The following is a 12329-nucleotide window of genomic DNA, read 5'->3' on the forward strand; positions in this document are numbered from 1 at the left end:
ACAGGCAGACATGAATCCATTACTATACAGTTAATTTCTCCCCGAGCAACCATAGAGAATAAACACTCCATGGTAGTGCAAAGGAAACCACCCACCTAGTGCTGTGCAGTCCCCCATTCATCCCAATGGAAAATGCAAGCAGCCAATGGCTCTACTGTAAACATCTAACTTTCCCACCCCACAAAATACATATTCATAATGGAAAACAGCAAGTATATTTGGTAAGAGCAAAGGTGTTTCTTTGCATGACAAAAAGAGGAACCCAATATTTTTAAGGCACTAAAATGGAGGAACTTTTTTTTAAGGCCAAATAAAATATGTACATCAAAAATGCTCTGAATTCTTCTTTTCTGCCAGCAAAGTTTCTGTTTTAGCTGCATAGTTTTCTTCTGAATCTGATTGGCTGATGGTGGCTGTCGGCATGTGTTTCTACAGTTAGTGGTCTGGATAGAGGGTAGCCAGGGTGAGAAAGACGAAGAATGGGAAACCTAACTGCAAGCTAGCAATAGCACTTAAGACTTATATACTGCTTTACAGTGCTTTACAGCTCTCTCTAAGCGGTTTAGAGTCAGCATATTTGCCCCCAACAATCTGGGTCCTTGTTTTACCCACCTCAGAAGGATGGAAGGCTGAGTCAACCTTGAGCCTGGTGAGATTTGAACTGCCAAACTGTAGCCGGTGATCAGCAGAGGTAGCTTGCAGTACTGCACTCTAACCACTGTGCCACCTCGGTTCACTGCTCAAGTGATCTAATTTAAGGAAAATGTTAGGAAATGGATTTTTATGAGAATTCAGGTACTCCTCGATATATGACCACAATCGAGCTCAAAATTTCTGTTGGTACAAGAGAGATTTGTTAAGTGAGCTATGCCTCAGTTTACACTTTTCTTTCCACCTTTGTTAAGTGAATGATTGCAGTGTAAATAACATGTTTGTTAAGGGAATCCGGCTTCCCCCTTGACTCTGCTCATCAGAAGGCATCAAAAGGTGATCACCTCATCCCGCGACACTGCAGCCGTCATAATTGTGAGTCAGTTGCCAAGCATCTGAATTCTGATCACATGCTCATGGGGATGCTGCAATGGTTGTTAAGAGGTGAAAATTGTTGTTAAATCACTTTTTCCAGGGCTGTTGTTATAATTTTCAACGGTCACTAAATGAACTGTTGTAAGTCGAGGACAACCTGCATCCTGGAGTCTCCCCATCAAGGATAGTATATACCCTCTCTCTCTCTCTTCTCCCCCCCCCCCCTCGACAGGCATCTGCAATTCCAACCAACACCACCTTTAATAGCTCCTCATGCCTCGGAATATGACAAACTATACTGGCAAAGATACATGCATGGGAATAGCCAAAGATGTTTGGGGCAGAAGCATTTATGAGCCATCCCAAGCTCTGCATACAACAAATTATCATTTGGCTATTATGTGCAATAAGCTCAGGATGGAGAGAGGAAAAGAATTGTTGTGTGGCAAGCACAGAGCATAAATCTAGGCTAACAACAAGGTAACTGAGAAGGCAGGAGAGAAAGAGGATGAATTAGTCCGAGATGGCAGGCAGAGGACAGAGACAGAAGAAAGGAAAAAATCAGAGCAAAAGAGAGAAAAGCATGACCCCTTCTTCTCTTTCCACTTCCCTTCTTTTGGACACCACTGCCTTGATTCTCCTTACTGCCAGCCACGGTCTACCCCTGGATGAATATCAGCCGTGCAGAATACACCAGATCTGCCAGGTATATCAGCAGATTGATAGCAGTTAGAACTGCTACGGCAACATTCTTGTCCCATGTACAGAAGTCGTCACGACTACCACAGTTTCGAGATGGAACCCCCCCATGTTTTCGGTCAAACTTGTAGAGAGGCCAAATGATTGTGGCGGTGGCATACATGAGCACAGCCAATAAAGTGTAGCCACTGAGGAATTTGTTGAATGGACACGGCAACCAGCCAGTGCATTCGCCAATGCAGAGGATGATCACCACAAGGGAGAGGATGAAGCAAATGCAGTAGACCGCCATACACCACTTAAGAGCGTCTGGGTGGTCATAAGTAGGTGGGTCGCTTATGAAGACAAAGATGATGCAGGCAGTAAAAGTCTCCACCACCTTCAGGAGCCCTGGGACTGTTGCCATGTAGCCAGTCACTTCTCCTGGCTTAGCTTTGGTTAAGCTGACCTCACTGAGGTAAGACAGGCAGGCTAGGCAAGAAAACACAGTGGCGGCAACGCGATATCCCCGCTCATCGCTACTAAGACTCCGTTTCGAAATGAAGAAGACCGGGTAAATGATGGAAGCCGAGAGACACATTAGGGTGGCATACATGGCGAACGTGATGGGGAAGTTCTTCCAAGAGACCGGCATGCGATGCTGAAGGCCAGCAAACTCGACCACCAAGATGACGATGGTGATGGCAAAGCAGAAGCACCAGGAGAACATGCACCAGTCCCCATTGCGGTGGTCCCAGGCGTTCCGGCTGGCCACCAAGCTGAAGGCCACACAGGTGAAAATGGCTTCCAGGAGGCGAACAATTCCCAAGGGAGAGGTCAGGGCACTGGTGTTGCCCACCGATTTCGAGCGGGTTACTGGCATGGTGCAAAGATCTAGGGAGGAGAAGAAAGACACATGATGCAAAACTTTTATCACGTGAAAATATGCAATTTAGGATACATTTCCTAAATTTAGGGCTAAGGAATATAGAAACATGGGGTAGATGGAGAAGACCGGTCTGAGCCCAAGGGAGGGGTCAGATGCGTCATTAGTCATGAGTCCCTACACGCCCACACGAGATCAAAGTCCAGCCCAGCCTATTGTGAATGCCTCCCTTATCACCCACTCATTTCCCTTAACTGCCAGTGGGTCAGATTCCCGTAGAGAGCTTAATCTTGCGATAAGTCTTTATACTCATTTGTACTGCCTGACTCTCTTGATTTTCCCCAGCCTTCTGTAACCCTGCAGCTTCTAGCTAGGTTGGATTTCCTGTCTTATCATTCCCAATCAGAATTCCATTCTTCTCTTCCTAGTAATAATCCAAATTAACTGCAGGACTACAAGTTGAGGAAGACTAATTTAAGTGCCATTGTCTCCTGAACCTGCCTGAATAGTGTAGAAGGGATGGGAGAGATTTATCACTCCACGTATTGTCGGACAAGATCCGGCAGCAGTCCCAGTCGGGATGGATTATATAGTCCTCGACTTACGACCATAATTGAGCCCAGAATTATGATCACATTGTGCCAGTTGTTAAGTGGGTCAGCATGTGGCCACACTCAATTTTATAGACAGGTTTTGCAGCGATCATTAAGGGAACGTCATTTTTGTTAGGCAAATCCATTGTCCAAAACCAGAAGTAACCACTTTCTGGCAAACAAACATCTAAATCCTGGTCACTTGACCATGGGATCCTGCAAACACAACCAAAATGTGATCATGTGACAGGCGAAGGCCATCAAAACTTTGAATCAGGGTCATAAGTAGCCCTGAGAAGTCCATTATATCTTCAAATAGTTGCTAAGTGAACGGTCATAAGTTGAGAACTATCTACATATAAATTCTAGTCCCATGTCTGGAAAATTACAGAATCATAGGGCTGGAAGGGGCCTTCAAGCTTTTCTAATCTAAACCCCTACCCACAGCACACAGTATTATATCCCGAAAAATGGCTGTCCAATTCTACCTTGAAGATTTCCAACAATGGACCATCTACAGTTCCAGGAGGCAAGCTATTCTATTGATTGATTGTTGGCACTACCAGGAAATTTCTCCTTAATTCCAGATAGGATCTCTCTAACAAGCTTCTACCCACTGCTTCTTGTCCGGCCCTCAGGTGATTTGGAGAATAAGTCAACCCCCTCCTTCATGTGACTGCCCCTCAGGTATCGGAAGACAGCTATCATGTTACCCTCTAAACTTTCTTTTTCTTAATTGGACACACCTAGTTCCCTTAACCTTGCCTCAAACAGCTTAGCCTCCAGAGGCGAGATGGGCAACTTTGGCAACTTTAGGACTTGTGGATTTCAACTCCCAGAATTCCTTAGTCAGCCATTAAAGTACACAGATCATAAAGTTGCCACACTGACCCACCCCTGCGCCAAAGACTCTAAAAGCTCACAAACCAGATGTCTACAGGTAATCTATCAATATTTGCGTATGGGCAACATGGACGATAGCATAACCCACAATAGCAACTGTTGGACATCAAAATCTACAAGAGGAAAAAAAGAAGGTAGTAAACATAGACAATTTAATTTTTATCAGTCTATTCTGAGGTTTATTATTCATTTATGTTACTTATATGTGCTATTCCTATGGGATTGGATTCATAACTACAATTCTCCAGATAAAACGTAGCTCTTAATATCTTGATTTACAGTACTTTTTTCATATCTGGCATAACTAACTCAATAAATGTAGGTAAACATTCTCAACAAAAAAAAAGATTCTCAATAGAAGATATAGAATTGTCCCAACATTTTATTGAGGTAACTAAAGTAAAACTTGTAACTCCTTTGATAAACTTTAGTTAATTTAAACATTGCTCCAGCCTGACAGATGACACTTGGACGAAAATTGATTAAGCTCACCTCTTTGTAGAAAAATGGAATTTTCTCAAGATAAGAGAAATCTTTTATGTCCATGCTTCACTTCGATGCCAGACAATTTCATCTCATGAAAATGCACACTGCACCTAGGAAAGGATCTGAATATCTAAGATCACCCACCCCGAAGGGCTCCTCCTTGGGTCTCACACATCCATAGGGCAAGGGCACCTTATTTTACACATCTAATAGCCTGCACATCAACTTCACACCAGAGCCCCTTGTCACTGTATGTCCTATCACACTCAGCTTTCCGTGGCCAAGAATGGCCGAATATTCGTTTTGCTTCCTGACTCTTGGAAGAAAATTCTTCCTCTATTTCGGGCAAATGTCCTGTGTTTTTTATTGGGTAACCGAGCTTGGAATCAGGCCAAGAAAATTCTTCTAATGGGTTTAAAATAGGTACAAACTAGTAATGAAGTCCAAAGTAAAGCTGTTTCCTTTTGTAAATGGAGATAAATCTTCCTGGTTTACACAGCACATATTATGAACTGGCTATGAATAATGGAAACCGAAGTCCGAAAGATCCCGAGGTTGGAAAAGGTTGGGTAGCATATTGTCCACCCAAAGCTAATATTGCCCTTTCCTGTCTGGGTTGTGACAAAGTAAGACGCAATGGGAGAACGGACAAGAATTTCTGGGGGCTAGAAAGTTACCCCCATCTGTTTGTGTCTCACAATTACATTACAGACAACAGCAATTGCTGTTTTTTTTTACCCAAAATTGGAAAACGCTTACTTCCTGAAGAAGTTGAAAGGGCAAGACAAGCATAAAGAGCTGAGAAAGGGTGGAGACTTGAGTAGGGGAGGAGTAGGAGGAAAACCATGTTACCCATGTAAGGGCAGGAGAAAATTCCTTTTTGTCCAATGTTGGACATTTGGTTTTAATCAAGCTCTTCCCCTGAGCTGAGGAAGGGAGGGGGAGCGCGGTGGGGGCGGGTGGAAGGGGGAGTCAGAGAAATCCCAGGCGTTAAGCCAGCTTCACTGTCTCCTTTCTGAGCCATCTCCCAAAAATGCAGCCCACCCTTCCTTTTCCCCTCCTGCAAATCCAGAAGGAAGGATTTCCTTTCCTGTCAGCTTCCAAGTGAGAAATGTCTCCTTTCACTCGGCTGCAAGGGAAGCTAGAATCTTTGGTAGGTTAGCTTTGTCCTGCCTTTCAGCCGCTCCCGGTGTTTGGAGAGAAGAAAAGGAAAAAGAGGGAAAAAAGAGAGAGAAAGAGAGATGTTTGAAAGTAAATCTAAGCTGCTTCAAGAAAAGGAGAGCAGAAAAACCACTTCGAACCATTTTAAAATGGGTTTTAAAAATTTTAATGGCTTATATTGCCTGTTAGCACTCACTACATGGAAACTGCAACTGCAGAGGATATTTTGCAAGACGCCGCAGGATTTAGTTTTCACTAAAGTGTTGTCCCATGTTACCCAGGCACATACAGCCACACTGGTTCTTTGGGGCCTACAAGGGGGAAATGGGTGACTGAACAGCCTATTTTGCAAAGCTTTCCTCCTGCGTCTACCGTTTTGCACAGAGTCAAATCAAGAGGAAGAAACTGTTAGGACGACGTCATTTTTCATGTAGCAGAAAAACAATTGCCTCCAGGAATCCTGCTATCTTTTCCCTATCTTTGCAGGGAGAAAATGAGCGCTTCAGAGGGTAGAATTTATCAATGTTATTCAACGAGCTGTTTCTAACTATGCCAAGAGCTTTCTAGATGAGATAAACTTCAGGCTTGTAACCTTTGATCTGCAGCCTGAAATGGAACCATCTAGATAAATAGACTGCTTTCCATTTTGACTATGCTGTGCATTTGAATCGATTCATAACCTCAATGTTTTTTCCAAGCACACTAACTCATACCAAGGGTAAAACTTTAAACAAATCCCTCTCTCCACTCCTTTTCATGTAAGATGCTTTTAAAATTATTGTTTGTATCCCACCCTTCTAATGCTGGTGTATGACTATAATAAAGATTTAATTTAATTTGATTTGATGCTGAAGATAGAACAAAAACAAAATTCTACATGTGATTTTACCGCATTCGTTCTCTCACCCTGCAAAGTACATTCAAAAATGCACATACATTTGATGAAGAGACCTGCAAAAGTCCAAGTTCATCAGTGACTTTAAAGCTGCCTCAGAACATCATAACAGGAGCAGAATTTAAAGGAAAATATAAGCATTATCTAAACAATAATGGATAAATAACTAATCAAGAAACATCCTCACGTAATCTTATAAACAGTCTGGATAAAAGAGAGAAAAGGAGAGACTGAAATGTGCATTTACCAGAAGTAATGCTGAGAGTTACTGAGAAAATATTCAGTCATCGTGCATTGGTGAAAAAAGACGTTGAGCGAAGAAGTGGCAACGCCCAGGGTGTAGAACTATTTCTTACACACTGCAGGATACAATTGAAGCTTTGTTTCAAGCACAGAAAAATTGAGAGGCAGGATCTTAGAAGAGCTGGTTCCTCTTCCGTGTTCCCTAAAAAAAACCCAGGACCCTGCCCACAAAGCAGAAGACGTGGAAAAGAGCAGAACTCACTGGATAAAATTAGAGTTGAGAAGTAATGCTACGTGTCATGGCAAGGCATCGAATGAGTAAAGGTGATTCAAAGAACAGGTAGCCCTTGACTTACCACCATAATTGAGCCCAGAATTATAGTAGTAAGCCATGGTGTTCATTAGCGAGTCACCATGTGGCCACACCCAATTCTACTATCTTTTTTGCAGCAATCCTTAAACAGCCATTGTTAGGCGAACAGTCTGAGTTAAACTCATTATACCCAATAAATGCTGGTTTCCAGCAAAAAACTGCCAAAAATTGTAGAACACAGAAGATCATATGTGCCCAACATATGATCAACTGATTACAAAGGTGGGGGTGGAAGGTTGCTGTTGTAACTTTGAAAATGGGTCATAATCTGGGGAGTTCTGTAATAACTTTGAATGATCACTAAGTGACCAGTCATAAATTGAGAACTACCTGTATTTAAAAGCTAGGGAATCCTCAAACCTTGCGTCTCTCTAGATCAGTGTTTCTCAACCTTACCAACATGAAGGTATGTGCTGTAAAATTCTAGGAGTTCGCACATCTTAAAATTGTTTTAGATAATACCAAGGGGTCACTCCTTATTTTACGTGGACTGTTTCTTCGTAGATTAAACTAGAGAATATATTTTACAAATAAATACATATTAATAAATTTCAGTTGTAATAGCCAAGAAATAGCCTGATCTAATATTATTTATTGTCAAAGCCCAGGGGATCTCTTAACCCATCCTTAAAGAAACAGGATTTCTCGGTTTTCAAAGTATTGCATTAAATTTTGTTAAGGGGTATTTTTCTGTACATATGGCTGCATGAGGAGAATTAATGTTTTGGAAAATCTGTTGCAAAATTTATTAGTTTTGCACTATGGAAGGGAACAGAAATCCATTGTTGCTGGTGCATGTTTGTGTTCTCAACTTAAGACCACAACTGGGATCAGAATTTCAGTTGCTAGGCAAGGCAGCTCTTAATTGAGAGAATTACACCCGGTTTTACCTTTTTCGCCATGATTGTTAAATTAATCACTTTGCTTCTCAGAAACCAGCTGGGACGGTCACAAATGGGAATGACATGACTTCGAGACGCTGCAATCGTGGAAAATATATGCCGGTTGCCATGCTCCCCAATTCTGATCATGTGACTGTGGAGATGCTGTAACAATGCACAGCGATGTTGTAAGTGCAAGAACTAGTTGTCACTCTCTTTTTTAATGTCGTAATTCTGAATGGTTACTAAACAAATGGTTGCAAGTCAAGGACTACCTATAGTGGTTAAGGCACCTGGCTAGAGACTAGGAGGCTGAGTTTTAGTCCCCCCCTTAGGAATGAAAGTTCGCTAGTTGACTTTGGGCCAATATCTATCTATCTATCTATCTATCTATCTATCTATCTATCTATCTATCTATCTATCTATCTATCTCCCTCCCTCCTTCCCTCCCTCTCTTTCTCCTTCTCTCTCTCTCCCCCCCCCCACTTACCTCACAAGGTTGTCATTATGGAGAAAATAAAAGGAAGGGGTATCATGTATATTCACCATCTTGAGTTATTTTTAAAAATAATAAAGCTAGGAGTTTTTTTTAAGATTTTTTTTAAGCACCATTTTCTGCCAGGCTCAAATTCTGTGAGAACTTGATGGAGCTCCAGAAGAAATTAAAGAAGGAAAAAAGTTCATTCAATCACAATCTATGTCACAAAATCTTTGGTCTCTTGATTGAAGTGTTCCAGGGAAAAAAATCTTAACAAACAGGTTCCACAGCCTGGAAATCTTTGAAACTTTCTGCCTTAGTGGACAACAGAAAGGTTACCAAACTGGGCTGCAAAACTCTGAAAAACCAATAGATGGTAGCAAAGAAATCTAGAAAACGTAATTATTGGCTGCCATCTAATGGTCCTTTGGATTTTTGCAGCCTAGATCTAATAGCATTAGTCCTGTAGTAATCATGTTGCAATAAGCAAGCAGGGAAGCTATAAATTTCAAAAAGAATCAATTGTTATACAGTTGAAGATGTTACTATATTATAAACAACTAACCACAGCATAGAGCAGGGAGGAAAATATTTACAGTACAGAGATATGTTTTCTGGAGTCTTGTCATAATACTACCAAAATAGGCTAAGGGTAATTAAGACAAAATATGCATTCTACAAAAATACGATGTTTTAAAAAAATAAACATAGTGGTTCTTACTATCAAGCATCTAATGAACTGGGAACATTCACAATGAAGTACATGATATAAAATTATGGATGTCAGTCATATCACACTTAGACTCCCTTAGTAAAATACCTCTCTTCTCCTTACAGAAAAATGTATTCAACACTACAACATGTCTCTGTGTTGCTGATACAAATATATACTTTTTGACTCCATCGTGTCCCATCTACTGCACAATTATCCTCTGCTCTCGATTAAATACTGTCCAGATTGTGCTTTGAATTGTAACATGTATAGCACCCAGACAGCATTAGATGCGGCTTCAGTCTTGATGTGAGCCACACCTAGGATCTATTTATTACAACATCCTTGCCTCACCAGACTAGCTTTAGGACATATTGATCTTTTGTCCTGAGAAAATATTGCAGTGCAGTATTAATAGAGACACACCTCCCTTAATCAAAACTTTTGTAAGACCAAAATAGCTGCCAAAATGAAGAAACTGCATTCTTTTGGGGGTGGAGGTAAGATGTCACACACCTTAAGTTTTTTCAGACAAAGGCCTTTTTAAAGGCACCCGTTATTTTCATCTACTGACCAACCACAAGGTTGCATGTTTTTCCCTGCTATTCCTTGGAAGTTATTTCAAGGCATACTGCCTTTAAATATGAAGGACCCTGTTTAGCTAATGCACTGAACAAAGGTTTTCACTGCCTGTAAAACTGAAAATTATGCAATAAAGGTGTAGTGGCACAATTTGAGATTTCAAAATCTTTTCAGAGTCTGCGGTATGGAGAAGTCAGGCCTGGGATATCTTGAAATCTTCCCTACTTCTCTTTTCTTATAAACCAGGGGTGTCCAAGTTCAAAGACTTGTGGACTTCAACTCCCAGAAATCCCCTGAGATTAAAGTTGCCAAGGTTGGATACCTCTGCTGTAAACTTTGCTGCTCACTTGTTCCATTAAAACAGCCTGTTACACGCACTTCCCTGCCACAAAAGGCACACCCTATTGCAAAAGCCACATTGGAAATGGATGCCGCCCTCTCCCCGGTTGTTTGTTTTGAGTTTTTTTTTTTTTTAAGAGCATTACCTTTCTGGTTTTGGCTCCTGCTGCAAAATTAAACCAATTGGTGGTGGTGGGCTTCTTTTTTTCAAAAGGGAAAGTCCGGGGTGGGGCACCCTAACAAGGCAACCTCCATCAACTCACTAGGGCCCTGCAAAGGGGGTCCCCCTACCCACTCAGTCCTGCAAAGAGGTCGCATTGGGGAGGCGGGGCAGCTCAGCAAATGCACCTCATTTCCCAAGAACACTAAGCAATCCCCCATTTCTAGCCTAAATATTCTCCCCCGGCCCAGTTTTGCTTTTAACTCTTTAAATTCCTTTTCCCTGCAGAAAGCAGCCATGCACGGAGGGCGGCTTCAAACTCTGGACGCCCCTCAATCTCCCCCCCACCCCAACTTCAAGAGCCCCGCCCCGCGGCTGCCTGAACTCCTCCGAGCGTCTCCCCCAGCCCCGATTTTCTCCCGCAGCTCCTTCTTACGGCACTTCCAAGGCTTGGGGCGGGCGGAGAGTCTGCACCGACCGAGGCGATCTGGCGAAAGATGCTCCGCGTGGTGGCGAGAAGGCGAGAGCTCCCGGGTTGGGCTGGTCGAGACGGGAGGGAAGCTGGGTGTGGCGCTAAACGCCGGAGAAGAAGGGAGGCAGCCGCCGGGCAGGACGAGGGGGTGGGGAAAGGGTGGGCCGTGGGCGGATGGAAAGGAGAGCCGAGGGGGTCGGCAGGGACTCTGTTTGTGGCCGTTGCTGCTGGCGACAAGGAGCAATAACCGTGACGACAGTGGACACCACCCCAAGTGCAGCTCGGCTGCAGCAGAGCGGTTTCCACGTGTCTCTCTCTAGGCGCTCCAAGGTTTCCCGCCAGTTCTCCGGCTGAACTTGAAAGAAGACCCCCGTCAGTCGCCCCGAGGAGCTCTTTGTCTCTCGGAGATGGAAAGCCACAGTCTACCAATGTGGATGGCTCGGAAAGAGCCCGCTGTTCACTTGGCTTCATAGTTTTGAATGGGCGGATGGGTGTGTTTATGTAAAACCCATAGCCGCATCTTGTAGCAATGCGTTCCGTCGGTGGTACAGTTAAACTACAACTAGTTTGTTTAATGTCGGTTCGAAGTTACAAATGCAGTGAAAAAGCGACTTATGACCGTTTTTCACACTTGCGACCGTTGCAGCATTTCAGATCAAAATTTGGACACATATTTATAACTGTTACAGTCGCCAGGGGTCATGCGATCCCCTTTTGTGACCTTCTGATGAGCAAAGTCCATGGGGAAGCCAGATTCACTTAACAACCATGTTACAAATTTAACTGATTCACTTAACAAATGTGGCAAGAAAAGTCGTAAAATGGGACAAAATTCACTTAACAAATGTCTCGCCTAACAACAAAAATATTGGGCTCAATTGTGGTCGTAAGCTGAGGACCACCTGTAACCTAAGAACAATAATAAGCTTTCTGGACTCTCAGAAGATGGCCCCCAGGGGCAGTCAGGCTGCCCTCAAGGGCAGAAAGTGAGTTTGGTCCAGTCCTTAAGGCGCAGGCTTGAAACCAGGAGACTGAGTTCCAGTCCTACCTTACCCATGAAAACCACTTTGGACCAGTCAGCCCAGCTTGCCTCATAGGGTTGTTGTGACGAAAATAGGAGGAGGAAAGAATAGTTGCCACCTTGAGTTGTTTATAAAAAAACAAGGTAGGGTACAGGCAGGGGTGGGCTGCTGGGTGTTTGCAAGGGTTCTGGGGAACCTCCAGCTAAGATTCTGTGCAGTTTGGAGACCCCCCCCCCAAAAAAACCCCATTCCTCCTGCCCCTCCCAGGAGTCCCCATGCGGCCCATTTTGGATGCAGGTAAATGCAAGGTGGGCATGGAGACTCGGGGAGGGTGGAAAATGGGCCCACAGGAAGTTTGGGAAGGCCAGAAACCAGCCCATTTCCAGCCTCTGGAGCCTGGGGACACCATTTTAGACCTCCCAGAGGTTTGAGGAAAACT

The 12329-nt window shown here is 43.3% G+C and overlaps 1 protein-coding gene across 4 annotated transcripts; it reads right to left on the reverse strand.

Annotated features, from left to right (window-relative positions):
• Positions 1–1128: 1128 nt before the first annotated feature.
• Positions 1129–11115, reverse strand: MYADM (myeloid associated differentiation marker). Of its 4 annotated transcripts, none has more exons than XM_032235662.1 (3): positions 10833–11115; positions 8135–8290; positions 1129–2598 (listed from the first exon to the last, which is right to left on the reverse strand). In XM_032235662.1, the coding sequence occupies exon 3, from the start codon at positions 2585–2587 to the stop codon at positions 1685–1687; it is 903 nt and encodes a 300-aa protein (XP_032091553.1). In that variant the 5' UTR covers positions 2588–2598; positions 8135–8290; positions 10833–11115; the 3' UTR covers positions 1129–1684. The 4 variants fall into 4 exon arrangements, with proteins under 4 accessions (XP_032091553.1, XP_032091554.1, XP_032091551.1 ...); XM_032235663.1 differs by lacking the exon at positions 10833–11115 and adding an exon at positions 10383–10738; XM_032235660.1 differs by lacking the exon at positions 8135–8290 and having other exon boundaries at positions 10833–11113.
• Between the last annotated feature and the right edge of the window lie 1214 nt (positions 11116–12329).

This window comes from Thamnophis elegans, chromosome Z (genome assembly GCF_009769535.1).
Source record: "Thamnophis elegans isolate rThaEle1 chromosome Z, rThaEle1.pri, whole genome shotgun sequence".
Lineage (NCBI taxonomy): Eukaryota > Metazoa > Chordata > Lepidosauria > Squamata > Colubridae > Thamnophis > Thamnophis elegans.